This window comes from Rana temporaria, chromosome 4 (genome assembly GCF_905171775.1).
Source record: "Rana temporaria chromosome 4, aRanTem1.1, whole genome shotgun sequence".
Taxonomy (NCBI): domain Eukaryota; kingdom Metazoa; phylum Chordata; class Amphibia; order Anura; family Ranidae; genus Rana; species Rana temporaria.
In genome coordinates this window covers 213,255,396-213,272,460 of record NC_053492.1, presented here as the reverse complement: position 1 = coordinate 213,272,460, position 17,065 = coordinate 213,255,396, and the positions used below count along the sequence as shown (strand labels likewise).

At 50.2% G+C, this 17,065-nt stretch overlaps 1 protein-coding gene across 2 annotated transcripts in view; it reads right to left on the bottom strand.

Moving 5' to 3' along the window:
• Positions 1-5,775, bottom strand: part of MCPH1 (microcephalin 1) — a 427,349-nt gene extending 421,574 nt beyond the window's left edge. Inside the window, exon 1 of one of the 2 annotated variants that reach the window (XM_040349814.1) lies at positions 5,582-5,775. In XM_040349814.1, the coding sequence (XP_040205748.1) occupies positions 5,582-5,636 (55 nt within the window). In that variant the 5' untranslated portion in view covers positions 5,637-5,775. The remainder of the gene's footprint in view (positions 1-5,581) is intronic. The other variant, XM_040349813.1, reaches the window with a different exon arrangement.
• Positions 5,776-17,065: the final 11,290 nt, after the last annotated feature.

Here is a 17,065-nt window from a genome sequence, read left to right as displayed (position 1 = left end):
TAGACAGGTATCTGCACCCCCCACCCCCCTCCCCCCTGAAAGGTGTCAAATGTGACACCGGAGGGGGGGAGGGTTCCGATCAGCGGGACTCCACTTTAGGGTGGAGAACCGCTTTAAAAAGAAAAAGAAACGGCCTGAGATGTTTAGAGATATAATGGGGTTAAAAAAACAAAAATAAGTACAAAAATTAAAATTGTAATCGATTCGTTGTTTCGGCCCTAATTGATTGGTTTGTGCAAAAGTTATAGTGTCTACAAAATATGGGAAAGATTAATGGCATTTTTTTTTTTTTTTTTTTTACTAGTAATGGCCCTGATCTGCAATTTTTGTTGGGACTGCGACATTGTGGCGGACAGATCGGACACTTTTGACACTTTTTTGGGACCAGTGACATTTATACAGAGATCAGAACTAAAAATAGCCACTGACAATTGTATAAATGACTGTCAGGGAAGGGGTTGACACTAGGGGCCAGTCAAGGGGTTAACTGTGTTCCCTAGATGTGTTCGAACTGTGGGGGGAATGTGGCTGACTAGGAGAAGATATATCGTTGTTCCTACTCAGTGACTGGCACTACAGCAGCCATCCCTGTGTGCGCTCAGCGACTGGCACTACAGCAGCGATCCCTGTGTGCGCTCAGCGACTGGCACTACAGCAGCGATCCCTGTGTGCGCTCAGCGACTGGCACTACAGCAGCGATCCCTGTGTGCGCTCAGCGACTGGCACTACAGCAGCGATCCCTGTGTGCGCTCAGCGACTGGCACTACAGCAGCGATCCCTGTGTGCGCTCAGCGACTGGCACTACAGCAGCGACCCCTGTGTGCGCTCAGCGACTGGCACTACAGCAGCGATCCCTGTGTGCGCTCAGCGACTGGCACTACAGCAGCGATCCCTGTGTGCGCTCAGCGACTGGCACTACAGCAGCGATCCCTGTGTGCGCTCAGCGACTGGCACTACAGCAGCGATCCCTGTGTGCGCTCAGCGACTGGCACTACAGCAGGGACCCCTGTGTGCGCTCAGCGACTGGCACTACAGCAGCGATCCCTGTGTGCGCTCAGCGACTGGCACTACAGCAGCGATCCCTGTGTGCGCTCAGCGACTGGCACTACAGCAGCGATCCCTGTGGGCGCTCAGCGACTGGCACTACAGCAGGGACCCCTATGTGTGCTCAGCGACTGGGACTACAGCAGCGATCCCTGTGTGTGCTCAGCGACTGGGACTACAGCAGCGATCCCTGTGTGTGCTCAGCGACTGGGACTACAGCAGCGATCCCTGTGTGTGCTCAGCGACTGGGACTACAGCAGGGACCCCTATGTGTGCTCAGTGACTGGGACTACAGCAGGGACCCCTGTGTGTGCTCAGCGACTGGCACTACAGCAGCGATCCCTGTGTGCGCTCAGCGACTGGGACTACAGCAGCGATCCCTGTGTGCGCTCAGCGACTGGGACTACAGCAGCGATCCCTGTGTGCGCTCAGCGACTGGGACTACAGCAGCGATCCCTGTGTGTGCTCAGCGACTGGGACTACAGCAGCGATCCCTGTGTGCGCTCAGCGACTGGGACTACAGCAGCGATCCCTGTGTGCGCTCAGCGACTGGGACTACAGCAGCGATCCCTGTGTGCGCTCAGCGACTGGGACTACAGCAGCGATCCCTGTGTGCGCTCAGCGACTGGGACTACAGCAGGGACCCCTATGTGTGCTCAGTGACTGGGACTACAGCAGGGACCCCTATGTGTGCTCAGCGACTGGGACTACAGCAGGGACCCCTATGTGTGCTCAGCGACTGGGACTACAGCAGGGACCCCTGTGTGTGCTCAGTGACTGGGACTACAGCAGGGACCCCTGTGTGTGCTCAGTGACTGGGACTACAGCAGGGACCCCTATGTGTGCTCAGTGACTGGGACTACAGCAGGGACCCCTGTGTGTGCTCAGTGACTGGGACTACAGCAGGGACCCCTATGTGTGCTCAGTGACTGGGACTACAGCAGGGATCCCTGTGTGTGCTCAGTGACTGGGACTACAGCAGGGACCCCTATGTGTGCTCAGTGACTGGGACTACAGCAGGGACCCCTGTGTGTGCTCAGTGACTGGGACTACAGCAGGGACCCCTATGTGTGCTCAGTGACTGGGACTACAGCAGGGACCCCTATGTGTGCTCAGTGACTGGGACTACAGCAGGGACCCCTGTGTGTGCTCAGTGACTGGGACTACAGCAGGGACCCCTATGTGTGCTCAGTGACTGGGACTACAGCAGGGATCCCTGTGTGTGCTCAGTGACTGGGACTACAGCAGGGACCCCTATGTGTGCTCAGTGACTGGGACTACAGCAGGGACCCCTGTGTGTGCTCAGTGACTGGGACTACAGCAGGGACCCCTATGTGTGCTCAGTGACTGGGACTACAGCAGCGATCCCTGTGTGCGCTCAGCGACTGGGACTACAGCAGGGACCCCTATGTGTGCTCAGTGACTGGGACTACAGCAGGGACCCCTATGTGTGCTCAGCGACTGGGACTACAGCAGGGACCCCTATGTGTGCTCAGCGACTGGGACTACAGCAGGGACCCCTGTGTGTGCTCAGTGACTGGGACTACAGCAGGGACCCCTATGTGTGCTCAGTGACTGGGACTACAGCAGGGACCCCTATGTGTGCTCAGTGACTGGGACTACAGCAGGGACCCCTGTGTGTGCTCAGTGACTGGGACTACAGCAGGGACCCCTATGTGTGCTCAGTGACTGGGACTACAGCAGGGATCCCTGTGTGTGCTCAGTGACTGGGACTACAGCAGGGACCCCTATGTGTGCTCAGTGACTGGGACTACAGCAGGGACCCCTGTGTGTGCTCAGTGACTGGGACTACAGCAGGGACCCCTATGTGTGCTCAGTGACTGGGACTACAGCAGCGATCCCTGTGTGCGCTCAGCGACTGGGACTACAGCAGGGACCCCTATGTGTGCTCAGTGACTGGGACTACAGCAGGGACCCCTATGTGTGCTCAGCGACTGGGACTACAGCAGGGACCCCTATGTGTGCTCAGTGACTGGGACTACAGCAGGGACCCCTGTGTGCTCAGTGACTGGGACTACAGCAGGGACCCCTATGTGTGCTCAGTGACTGGGACTACAGCAGGGACCCCTATGTGTGCTCAGTGACTGGGACTACAGCAGGGACCCCTGTGTGTGCTCAGTGACTGGGACTACAGCAGGGACCCCTATGTGTGCTCAGTGACTGGGACTACAGCAGGGATCCCTGTGTGTGCTCAGTGACTGGGACTACAGCAGGGACCCCTATGTGTGCTCAGTGACTGGGACTACAGCAGGGACCCCTGTGTGTGCTCAGTGACTGGGACTACAGCAGGGACCCCTATGTGTGCTCAGTGACTGGGACTACAGCAGGGATCCCTGTGTGTGCTCAGTGACTGGGACTACAGCAGGGACCCCTGTGTGTGCTCAGTGACTGGGACTACAGCAGGGACCCCTGTGTGCTCAGTGACTGGGACTACAGCAGTGATCCCTATGTGTGCTCAGTGACTGGGACTACAGCAGGGACCCCTGTGTGTGCTCAGTGACTGGGACTACAGCAGGGACCCCTATGTGTGCTCAGTGACTGGGACTACAGCAGGGATCCCTGTGTGTGCTCAGTGACTGGGACTACAGCAGGGACCCCTATGTGTGCTCAGCGACTGGGACTACAGCAGGGATCCCTGTGTGTGCTCAGTGACTGGGACTACAGCAGGGACCCCTATGTGTGCTCAGCGACTGGGACTACAGCAGGGACCCCTATGTGTGCTCAGCGACTGGGACTACAGCAGGGACCCCTATGTGTGCTCAGTGACTGGGACTACAGCAGGGACCCCTATGTGTGCTCAGCGACTGGGACTACAGCAGGGACCCCTATGTGTGCTCAGTGACTGGGACTACAGCAGGGACCCCTGTGTGCTCAGTGACTGGGACTACAGCAGGGACCCCTGTGTGCTCAGTGACTGGGACTACAGCAGGGACCCCTATGTGTGCTCAGTGACTGGGACTACAGCAGGGACCCCTATGTGTGCTCAGTGACTGGGACTACAGCAGGGACCCCTGTGTGTGCTCAGTGACTGGGACTACAGCAGGGACCCCTATGTGTGCTCAGTGACTGGGACTACAGCAGTGATCCCTATGTGTGCTCAGTGACTGGGACTACAGCAGGGACCCCTATGTGTGCTCAGTGACTGGGACTACAGCAGGGACCCCTGTGTGTGCTCAGTGACTGGGACTACAGCAGGGACCCCTATGTGTGCTCAGTGACTGGGACTACAGCAGGGATCCCTGTGTGTGCTCAGTGACTGGGACTACAGCAGGGACCCCTGTGTGTGCTCAGTGACTGGGACTACAGCAGGGATCCCTGTGTGTGCTCAGTGACTGGGACTACAGCAGGGACCCCTGTGTGTGCTCAGTGACTGGGACTACAGCAGGGACCCCTGTGTGCTCAGTGACTGGGACTACAGCAGTGATCCCTATGTGTGCTCAGTGACTGGGACTACAGCAGGGACCCCTGTGTGCTCAGTGACTGGGACTACAGCAGTGATCCCTATGTGTGCTCAGTGACTGGGACTACAGCAGGGACCCCTATGTGTGCTCAGTGACTGGGACTACAGCAGGGACCCCTGTGTGTGCTCAGTGACTGGGACTACAGCAGTGATCCCTATGTGTGCTCAGTGACTGGGACTACAGCAGGGACCCCTATGTGTGCTCAGTGACTGGGACTACAGCAGGGACCCCTGTGTGTGCTCAGTGACTGGGACTACAGCAGGGACCCCTATGTGTGCTCAGTGACTGGGACTACAGCAGGGATCCCTGTGTGTGCTCAGTGACTGGGACTACAGCAGGGACCCCTATGTGTGCTCAGTGACTGGGACTACAGCAGGGACCCCTGTGTGCTCAGTGACTGGGACTACAGCAGGGACCCCTATGTGTGCTCAGTGACTGGGACTACAGCAGGGACCCCTATGTGTGCTCAGTGACTGGGACTACAGCAGTGATCCCTATGTGTGCTCAGTGACTGGGACTACAGCAGGGACCCCTGTGTGCTCAGTGACTGGGACTACAGCAGTGATCCCTATGTGTGCTCAGTGACTGGGACTACAGCAGGGACCCCTATGTGTGCTCAGTGACTGGGACTACAGCAGGGACCCCTATGTGTGCTCAGTGACTGGGACTACAGCAGGGACCCCTATGTGTGCTCAGTGACTGGGACTACAGCAGGGACCCCTATGTGTGCTCAGTGACTGGGACTACAGCAGGGACCCCTATGTGTGCTCAGTGACTGGGACTACAGCAGGGATCCCTGTGTGTGCTCAGTGACTGAGACTACAGCAGGGACCCCTATGTGTGCTCAGTGACTGGGACTACAGCAGGGACCCCTATGTGTGCTCAGTGACTGGGACTACAGCAGGGATCCCTGTGTGTGCTCAGTGACTGAGACTACAGCAGGGACCCCTGTGTGCTCAGTGACTGGGACACCAGCTGACAGGAGAGGAATGCCCTGACTGGGACTCGCACACACTCCACCTATCCCGGACTGAGAGGCGTGTGTCTACCATTACCTGTAAGGACACTGCCCGCCCCGCAGGCTGGTGACAAGGTCTCTGCCAGCTCCATGAACTCTAGAGATTCCAGCACTGCTCACCCGCCACAGCTTCAAACCTGACTTCCGCTCTAGTGACGTCATCAGCAGAGCGCCAGAGACACGTGAGACAGTGTACAGCGTGTAGGAATGCAGGAATGTACTCGGAGGGAACGTGAGGATTTCTGTTGTGTAGTTGTACTGTATGTAGGGGAGAAGAGATCTAAGCACACGCAAGTTAAATGATTGCGAGCATTTAGTACAGGAAGACCATTCAGTCACTGATAGGCATTTCATTTTCTAAAATATTGTTTATTTGAAGCAATTGCTATCTTTTATAATATATATATATATATATATATATATATATATATATATATATATATATATATATATATAGTGCATTTCAGTGTTGCAGATTTCCAACTGCCTCTTTGGGGACACTTCCTTGAAGGTAATAGCCTGGAATTCGCATCTGAATTGCACCACAGTGCTAAAACAGGATTCTTTAAAGCAGCAGCAAATTTGTTCTGCCGCTGCACTACACATACGTCAACCAGATTCATAGCTGGTTTGCTTCACACGTCATGCAAATCGGATGCAGCTCAAAATGCATCCAATTCGCATATAGGTAAATTGTGCCTAAGACTGAGAACTGAGAAATCGCATGACCACTGATCGCTCAGTTCTCAGTCTTTTTGTATTGAAGAGCAGCAAGTCATCAAACTCTACTCACTGGAGTGCCAGGTTGGAGGTGCACTGATAACCAGAGCCATCTGTCAGTCAGGGCTCTGGGTGGATCCAGACAATATGGTTGGGATCCTTGCAGAGCCTGGAATGGCTCTGTGACATCAGCTGACAATGGGCAATAGCTATTAATTGCCTCAGGGTCACAGGAGAGCAAAAGTAAGTGCACTTTTGTAACCCGCAAGAGAAGTATGGCTAAAAATATTTGGTCACACCACTCTTTTAAACAGGCCCGTTATCTCACATTTTTAATTACACTAACATTATAAGTTTAAAGTAGAACTCCATTTTTGTTTTTTAATCTAGGAGGTTACAAATAGATCACAGGAGGTGTATACTGCCTCCTGGATGGCTGTTTATCAGTGCCAGATAGTATAGCTCTCACTATACTCCCAGCACTCTCGCAGGACACTTGTGACTGTCATACACACAAGCCGTCTAGTCATTTGTTCTCCCCATTGCTCCACTATACATAATAGAATGCTTTGTATTCTGTGCATGGGTCCTTTTTTTTTATTATTTGAACCGCTTGTTGCCCATGTGTTGCATATGTGCGCCAGTAAAGAAGATGGGCTTTGACGCCCACACGCTGCAAAATATGTGTCCATGGAGGTTTCTGTGCTAAGGGTGCACTCCCATCACAGTGACCAAGCTGTAATTGACAGCTCTCTGTCTCTAGTAATGATCAAGACTCAGCAGGGCAGGCTCCCGATCATATGGTCATGTGATTGGAGTCCATCCAGCTACCCAATCATAAAGGGACGGTGGCAGAAAGGTGTTAAATAAACATTCTACCGGTACAGCATATTTAGCAGATAACACCTTAAAGTGGGAGTAAACACCCATGGTTGATATTTACCTATATGTAAGCCTATAATAAGGCACAGTAAATCTCTCCCTGCTCAGGGTCAGTAAATTAGAAAATAATGAAGGCAGAGGCATCTAGCATTTTTAGAAAGTCGGCAACATAGCCACAATATTTCTATCCTGACAGGTTTTATGTCAAAATAGAAATAAGGGGGTTTGATGACGCATGTCATTTGAAAATACTACTTTAAAATTTTGCTTGCTTTTAACATTCGATTCTTGGAATGAATGTAAACCACCTACATACTACTCACCAGCTATCCAGGTAGTGAAGATCGAATTAATTCTCTTTAAATATTCTATGGTATGCATTATTTATTAAAAAAAAAAACTTTATGTAAAAGTCATTATCTGTATCCTTGCATAAATAACCAATGTATGTACTTATTATTGTGTAATCAATAAATCTTTTAGACAAAGAAAACCACCTACATTGTTAGAAATGTGTTCATTCAAACATTTGCCATCCTACCTGAATGAACGTTCTCAAAATGACATTTCCTAACACTACTAGTGTATGGTCCGCTTAAATATTACAATTGGGTAGATTCAGGTACGTTCGCGTAACTTTGCGGCGGCGTAGCTTAAGGAATTTAAGCTACGCCGCCGTAAGTTAGCGAGGCAAGTACATGATTCACAATGTACTTGCCTGCTAAGTTACGTCGGCGTAGCCTGAGTCGGCGGGCGTAAGGGCGCCTAATTCAAATGTGTTTGAGGGGGGTGTTTTTTATGATAATGAGGCTTGACCTCACGTTTTTTAAGTGCTTTTTACTGCGCATGCGCCGGGCGCCTACATTTCCCAGTGTGCACTGCGGCTAAGTACGCCGCACGGGCCTATTAATTTTGACGTGGACGTAAACTTCGTAAATCCCGATTCACGGACGACTTACGCAACCGACGTAAAAAAATAGAATTTCGACGTGGGAACGGCGGCCATACTTGACATTACTATTCCAATAGGGCCTCTCTTACGCAAACGGCGTAAAAGTACTGCATCGGCCGGGCGTACATTCGTGAATCGGCGTATCTCATTTACATATTCTACGCCGACCGCAATGGAAGCGCCACCTAGCGGCCATCCAAAATATTGCAATCTAAGATAGGACGGCGCAAGCCGTCGTAGCTTAGATATGTTTAAGCGTATCTCTGTTTGAGCATACGCTTAAACATAAGTCGGCGTAGATTCTGAGTTAGGTCGACTTATCTACTGATAAGTCGGCCTAACTCTTACTGAATCTACCTAAATGTGTTTTGTAGAGCGCTTGTGTGCAGACCAAAGACCTGTTCTTTGAACTTTAGATAATGGCAGTTTCCGAATAACTTCAAGCAAGGCTAGATCTAGGGGTGCTGGGGTGAGCTGCGCCTGCCCAGAATTTAGTGCCGTGCCCCCCCAGGCTGCTCTGTACGCTGTGTGGAGCAAAATGGTCAGGAGGAGGTTTGCTTTGCCCCGCGTGCTACACAGTGCAGACTCTTTCAGAAGCTTTGACTGCTGTCAGATACCCCCAGAATTAAACCCCTTGCAGCACCAAGCCCCTGTGGCTCCCTTGCAGCTGCCAGCTTCTGCTCTTCTCTTGTCGGCTTTGGGTGGTGCAAGGGAGCCACAGAGGGACTTAACTCTGCAAATAGATCCCCCAAGCTGCCCCCCCCTAGGTACTGCCCCTCTTACTGATGTGTTAATTTATTGCTGAAGCATAGCAAACTGTTTACTATGCTTCAGTGTGTGACTGAAAAGTAGCTTATAGGTCTTTTTACACTCCTTATGTCTCATTAAAGTCCCCAAAGATGCTCCAACTCCTCCCCCCAGTACCCCCCCCCCCAGCACCCTCTCCCTTCAGTGCTGCTGGCTGGCTTCCCCTCCTGTCGGCTACAGCTGGGGTGGGAAATCAGTGTCGGGATGGGGGGAATAAGTACAGTGAGCAATTGGTACTGATCACTCCTATGTTCATTCAACATTGAAGCATTGCAAACTATGTTTTCTATGCTTCAGTTTGTGAATGAATAGGAGCCTCTGTACAGAGGCTTCCATCTGCCTCCGGTGCCACAATTGGTACCTTTCAGGGGGGTGCAGATACCTGTCACCCACATCCGGCCATAGACTCTGCAGGAAACTGCGAGCATTACGCCACTTACTGTCTCTCAACCCCCCTGTTGTGTTCTGGGAAACGCACGGCTCCCAGAACACAGCGGGGAACAGTGAGTATGGCGCAGCGCGACTCATGAATGCGCAGTAGGGAACCAGGCAGTGAAGCCGCAACGCTTCACTTCCTGGTTCCCTCACCGATGATGGCGGGGGGCAGCCGAGAGACGAGTGATTGGCTTCTGCTGCTGACGTCGCTCGACTCCAGGACAGGTAAGTGCAGGCCCGGATTTCCCACAAGGCCACCAAGGCCAGGCCTCGGGGCGACAGGGCGCTGAGGGGCGGCAGTGGCATGGAGTCCCCCGACGCCTGCAAACATACAGTTAAGTTGCTTTCTAGCAGGACTAAATGTAGTGTGGGGGAATCCGCTCGCTTGTTAACAAGTGATTGCGGCGATGTTGCCGAAATCGCTTGTAAAATGTGTGCTGCCGTCCTAACCCCCCCACATACCTCTCTCTGTTGGCTCTGTCTTCGGGACTCCATCTTCCCCCCCGGCCGCCGAGTCTGTCTCCTGTCCCTGCTGCCGATGTACACAGTGAGAGGGGTGAGCTGTGCTCTTCCCATCTCAGCTGTGACAGGAGCACCAGGGCCGATCCTCCCTATAGGCGCACTATGCAAGCCGCTTAGGGCCACGCAAAGCTGCAAAGGGCCCCCAAAATTACTAGAGGCCCCGCCTGGTGAGAAGTCATTTTCGCACCCTCACCCCGCTTCTAAACTCGCTGGCTGAGTCATTTCCGACAGCAGAACATCCCCTCCCCCCGCTTCTCAACTTTCTTTAATGTGACATGTCACTGTCGTCAGATTTTGCTTAGGGCCCCAGGGAGGTCAGGATCGGCACTGTCTAGCACAGCGCTAGGACTCCTGTTTTGGAGGTGACAGGGTCAAGTGGAGTGACTCCTGTGGGAGTCTCTCCACGGAAGTGGCGGCAAAGACCTGTATTATACAGGTATCTGCACCACCCTGAAAGGTGCCAAATGTGACACCGGAGGGGGGGGAGAGTTCCGAAAAGCGGAAGTTCCATTTTTGGGTGGAACTCCGCTTTAAGTGAAAAAAATTGATATAAAAAATAAAATAATAAAAATAATAAGAACATTTTAATAGTTAAATTAATAAAATAAAAAAAGTAATGAATAAGAAAATTATACAAAAAGTAAAAAAAAGTAAACGACAAGCTACAAATACAAAAAAAGTGATAAAAAATTTGAAAAAAAAAGAAACAAAAAATATTTATACTAACCGTGCCGCCCCTGCCATCTGATTGCCATTCTCTGATTCAGGGGGGGTGGATCAGTTGGCAGGGAGGGGGTGCATTGTGGAACCTGGCCTTGGGGCGGCAGGGAGAGGAAATCCGGCCCTGGGTAAGTGTGCATTTATTAAAAGCGAAACCCAGAAGGAAGACCGGGGGGAGATGGAAGCCCTGTCAGTGGTGACAGTGCACTTCTGGAAGGCTTCATTATGCCATTGCCTTGTAGGGGATTTGTTTTTTAAATGCCGCGGTTTACTACTGCTTTATTGTGCTATGCAGCCTTGATTACCAGTTAGAACAACATAGATGAGTGACAGCGGAAAAAAGGCCTTCAGTGCAGCTACATTTCTTTTCATATTACTTTCTTGATGTTTGTTTTTTTTTGTCTGAGTATAGATCTGTGTTTTTCCCAAGAAAATGTGGGTGTTAGGCTGGATGTACTTTTTGGTTTTCTCAGTTCTAAATAGGGTTGTCCCGATACCACTTTTTTAAGACCGAGTACAAGTACCGATACTTTTTTTCAAGTACTCGCTGATACCGATACTTTTAATTTAATCTCATGTCAAAGTGGCACGTGTCAGTATTTATTTTTTATTTTTTTTACATTTATTTTTTTACAATGCTTTCTTCTTTTTTTTGGGGGGGGGGGGTCAGTGTCTGTGTTTTTTTGTTTTAATATTATTATTTTTTACAATTTTTAAAAAAAGTATTTTTTTATCAGCCCTGTTGGGAGGCTATGGTGACATATCAGGGGTCTTAATAGACCGCTGACATCTCCCCTTTGAGACAGGGAAAGGGACTAGGGACACATATTCCCCAGCCCCTTTCTCTGCAGACTCAGCTGCACTGAAAATGGAAAGAGAGAAGACAGCAGCTTCTCTTCATTCATTAACTGAGACATCGTAATCACAGGAGGTCTCAGTGATCACCGACTCTGTCCATTCAGAAAACAGGGTTTATCGGCTCCTACCTCCGCTCTCCATCCTGAGATACCGAGACGGACGGTAGAAGAGAGAGGGGGACAGCTGCACGGAGGGGGACATGGAAGAGAGAGGGGGGACAGATGCACGGAGGGAGACATGGAAGAGAGAGAGGGACAGATGCACAGAGGGGGACACGGAAGAGAGAGGGACAGATGCATGGAGGGGGACAGATGCACGGAGGGGGACACGGAGGAGTGAGGGGGGACAGATGCACGGAGGGAGACATGGAAGAGAGAGAGGGACAGATGCACAAAGGGGGACACGGAGGAGAGAGGGGGGACAGATGCACGGGGGGGGACATGGAAGAGAGAGGGGGGACAGATGCACGGAGGGGGACACGGAGGAGAGAGGGGGGACAGATGCACGGAGGGAGACATGGAAGAGAGAGGGGGGACAGATGCACGGAGGGGGACATGGAGGAGAGAGGGGGGACAGATGCACGGAGCAGCATGGAGGGGGACAGATGCACGGAGGGGGACATGGAAGAGAGAGAGGGACAGATGTGCGGAGGGGACATGGAAGAGAGAGGGGGGACAGATGCACGGAGGGGGACACGGAGGAGAGAGGGGGGACAGATGCACGGAGGGAGACATGGAAGAGAGAGGGGGACAGATGCACGGAGAAGAGAGGGGGGACAGATGCATGGAGGGGGACATGGAAGAGAGAGGGGGGACAGATGCAGGGAGAAGGACGGATGAGGACTGGAGGAGGATAGGGGACAGTCAGCGGTGATCGTATGTGGGAGAGAGGCACCGATCACAGCTGAAAGCCACGGTGGGGGGTTTGAGAGAGAGAGGACCGGCTGTGGCTGTCAGACTTTTAAATCTATACAGGGTGACCAGTGCTTGTAACTACTCCACAGCACTGATCACCCTGACTGCCCAGGTATCGGGTGAAGTATCGGAGCATCTGCCCCGAGTACAAGTACTCGGGCAAGTGCTCGGTATTGATACCGATACTAGTATCGATATCGGGACAACCCTAGTTCTAAATGCACACCTTTGTGACAGGTTCACTTTCACCTAAACAGATACCGGTACTTAAATTATACAATTTTTTTTTGTGCTTTTTTTGCTTGCTTCATAGTTGGGCATAAACACATCATTTGAAACACAACACTTTCCTTATGTTCCATAGTTTATATAACATGTCTCATATGTATTTCATTTTTTTTCTCATTGTGTCATTATATGTGTCCATGCATAAATGAATGGTCTTCTGTACAGTGCATTTATGCATGAATAAGAAGAGCCTTAAAATAACTTTCTTTGTCAGCTATGGTCCTTCAGCAATCCCTTACAATCTGTTTCCTCTTGTGGACCTCTAATACCTCAGCCTTTTAACTGCTATGAAGTACACCATGAATATCTGTTCATTTTTTTTTTTTACCAGACAATAGCTTCAGATGTTTAGCAGAGGAATTTCCATTTGAAAATAATGCTATTATTTTTCCATTAATAAATGCAGCATTTTGCATTTGAATTGTGTCATTATATATCAAGGAACCTTTGAAGTATAATATCCCAAATCGTGATGTGGCAGTGAAATAAGTTTGAGTGCTTTAAATTGGCATTGTGATGACTTGCTTACATTTTAGTTTGCTCATCTAAGGAAAATCATGGCAGATATTTCTCTTTGATTTTGTCAGGCGTCGCACATTTAAAAGCGGGTTCCCTTTTTCCCGTAATGCACTTGGCTGTCTAAACACCATTCTACTGATTACTTTACTGTTCTTCACTTGCTGAATCACAAGTGAGTGTTTTGCTATTTTCTGCTTCTTTTTAGGCACCATTTGTCAGAAGGCAGAATTGCCTTTTGTGATCAAACAATCTGTGTGGCATTTTCTTTAAACTTCTTCCCTTCAAGTGACAAGTCTAAGGTGGCCCAAGCCTGGAAGAATGGGTTGATGTGCTAGTGCTTGATTACTGCTGAGAGAATTCAGTAAGTTTTTTTTAAAGGACATTTGTAAATACCTTTTTTTTTTTGTGTTTAATAAAGTAGTTAGAAGCTTAAGAAAAGTTTGTTTGTTGTGACTGAATGACCGAGCAAGGTACTTTAATAGATACTGGAGAAATGTGTTATGGTTTTCAATTCTGTCCTGTTAAACCGCTGTATGGTCTTGGCTACCGTGCTGCAGCTCAGTTTCAGGGTGTTGAACTTCCAGTGAGCAATAGGAGAGAGTGAGAGCAATAACTCCCCATTCACACCTGAGACCTTGTAACACTAACGAGTCACCGGGGAGGGAAAATGGCTAATTGGGCCCAATTGGGGGGGGGGGGGGACTCACTTTTGTTGCCAGTGGTTTAGACATTAATGGTTGTGTGTTATTTTTAGGGAACAAAAAATGTACACTGTTATACAAGCTGCACACTCACTACTTTACATTGTAGCAAAGTGTAATTTCTTCAGTGTTGTCAGATGAAAAGATATAATAAAATATTTACAAAAATGTGAGGGGTGCACTCACTTTTGTGAGATACTGTGTGTGTGTGTGAGATATATATATATATATAATATATATATATATATATATATATATATATAGTGTGTGTGTGTATTTTAGGTTTTACCTGATGTTTTGCAGCAAGGTCAAGTAAAACAGCAACCTGCTGGATCTGTAATTTAAACCCAGGCAAGGCATACAGTCTCCACCTGGGCAGATAGTCAGTATGTTCCCTGGGCTAATAAAGCTAGTATTGGCCTCAGCATTACAGTCCTAAAGGGCCGGACTGGCCCACCGGGATAGCAGGATAATTCCCGGTAGGCTGCCTGTCACGGGGGGTAGTTACCGAGGCCGAGATGCTGAGGGCAGCTCACCTTTGCAACCTGGCGCTGTCCGCCCCCTGGAGTTGGGACAGAGGGAAGGAAGCACCGATACCGGCAGTGAAGCGGGAGGCTTGGTGTGCTGGTCAGTAGCTGAACAGGAAGTAGTTTACTAGTGACAGCTGAGGGTCAGGCAACAACAGTCCAGGTACTCGGTACGTAGGCAGAAAACAGAGACTGGAGACAGATCCGAGAGGCAAGCCGTAGGTCAAGGATTGGAGAAGGCAGAGAGTCCAGGGGTACAGGCCAGAGGTCAGGGGGCAGGAGACAGCAGCAATCCAGGGATGTAAGCCAAGGGGGTCAGGTACAGGAGCGAGAGTAGAGTCGTCGGGAAATCCGGGTCAACAAGGCAGGTGCGGCAACAGGAAGCATAACAGGAGCTGATGACAAACCAGCAACCTGTGAAGGGGGAGAGACTGGTTTAAATAGGCCGGTCAGGCCTCTGGTTCCGAGAGGCGCGCGTGCGTGCGCGCCTCCGGACTGCGCATGCGCGCGCGCAATTCGCGCACAGGCATGCGTGGTAGCGCTGTTTTACCGCGCATGTGAGCGATTCTGTGTCTGGCAGAATTGGTACCCTGACACTGCCTGTCCTGGGGCTGCTTTGAGCTGCAGCTGAATGCAGCACTCCCCCTCTCTCTCTCCTAGGTGTCATACATCGGGAATCTCCCACACTGTGTGTGAGAGCTGGGTCTGTGTTCGGCTGTGCTGCCTGTAGGAAGGTCCCGCCCCTCTAGACCTGCTCGTGTGATAGTAGATGGATCATGGAACACTGATTGAACCTTCTTACAGGCAGCCGAACACAGACCCAGATCTCACACACAGTGCAGGAGATATCCGGTGTATATGTGATCCAGGCAAGTATGTATTGATGGGCTCAGTAAGGCTGCATGCATGTACAAATGCACCTGGAATATGCAAACGGCAACCTACATAGGTGTGAATCAGGCCTTCGTCCAGGAATGCTGAATTTTCAAAACGATTCACTAAACTCTTGGAGGATGGAACATGGGCAAATTCACCTATCACAGTAGCCAATACATATATATTTCTTAGTATTGTACACTATTTTGTACTGCAAGGAAGCACTTCCTCCTTTTTGGCCTAGACCAAAATTATGAAGAACCCCACTGCTTCCTGGGATTGCCACGTCACACATTAGCCATTCAAGGATCTGATCAAACTGAAGGGTAAGGGAGGGATCAGGGGACTTATAGACCTTCGATCTTAATAAAGTGTCCCTATCACTGCCTATACCATCACCAGGGATGTTGTTCATCCCCTGTGATAGTAATAAAGTTACGGTAATTGAAAAATGGAAAAGAACAGTGTAAAACAATATATTTAAATAACAAAAAAGGAAAAAAACACAAAGTGCCTCCGTCCCCCTTGTGCTTATGTGCAAATTCAAATGCACGCATAGTTTCCCGCATAGATATGTAAGCAGTGATCGCACCACACATGCAAGGAAACACCACGTATGTCAGAGTGAAAGCAATAATTATACCACTAGAGCTCATATTTAACTCTTGACTGGTAACCTATTAAGGCTTTTAAAGTATTGCCTATAAAGATTTTTAGGTACCATAGTTTGTCGCCATTTCACAAACGTGCAGAATGTTAAATCATGACATGTTTGTTATTTACCTCGACACAACATAATCTTTTATATGTAGCACCCTATACTGTAGGTAGGTACTAGAGTAGGATTTTTGCTAGGGAAACATCTCAGTGCAGGTAAATTTAGGCATGCCTATGCTTCAGGCTAGGCCTGCTTGTTTTGATCTGGGGGCAGGGAGTGGTTAGTGTAGCAGTGGGTGTGTCCGCCTGTGCTCTAGTTCTTGGGCGCCTCCCCTGCTTCCAGGGACAATGATCTGGAAGAGGGGCAGGGCACAGGACTGGAGTGACAGGGAGCCCTGACCAATCCCTACTTGGAATTGGCAGGAGGCAGGCCTCCCATATAAGCTCAGGTCCTAGCCCACTGGGGAGGAGTTTCGGCCAGGAGATGTGGAGAATGGAGCATTAGGCAGCAGCAGGGGCCCCACCCCCATCTGGGGGGGGGGGTGCGAGGCCTAGCAGAGGAGCCTGGGAGAGCTGGGAGGGAGCTGCATCCTTACACGGTCATGGATGGAGTATCCTGGAACAGAGGGGCTGGAGAAGCTGTCGGAACGTGTGTCCAGATAAAGTTCTCCATCATGGGTTTGGGGCAGGAAAAAGTCGGTGAGTGGATCACAGTGGATTTCTGGGTGAGGCATGCCAGGGGAGCTGGGTGTGAAGCCAGAGGAGAGACTGTGGGAAAAGTTTTAAATCGATGCGGCCTGAGGGCGCAGGATTTGCAGACCATGCTAGCTGGGATCAGTAGCCAAGCTACATATGCTACTAAATTACTAAGCAGTCTGGGAGAGGTACTGCAGACCTCTGGCCAAGTAACAGCACATATTATAGCCAGCCATTGAGACTGTTCAGAGCAGCCTCTTTTGCTCATAGAGGCGGATGTTACAGGAAATAGGATCTACAGTAAACTTTGTGCAGGAGGAGAGAAGTCCTGGGAGCAACAGTCTGCAGGAGATACACAGAGGAGGAGTAATAATCTGCATAGTGATGCAGGGGAAATGACTAGATATTATCTGTGATATTACTTCAAGGCTCAACCAAATTTCAAGT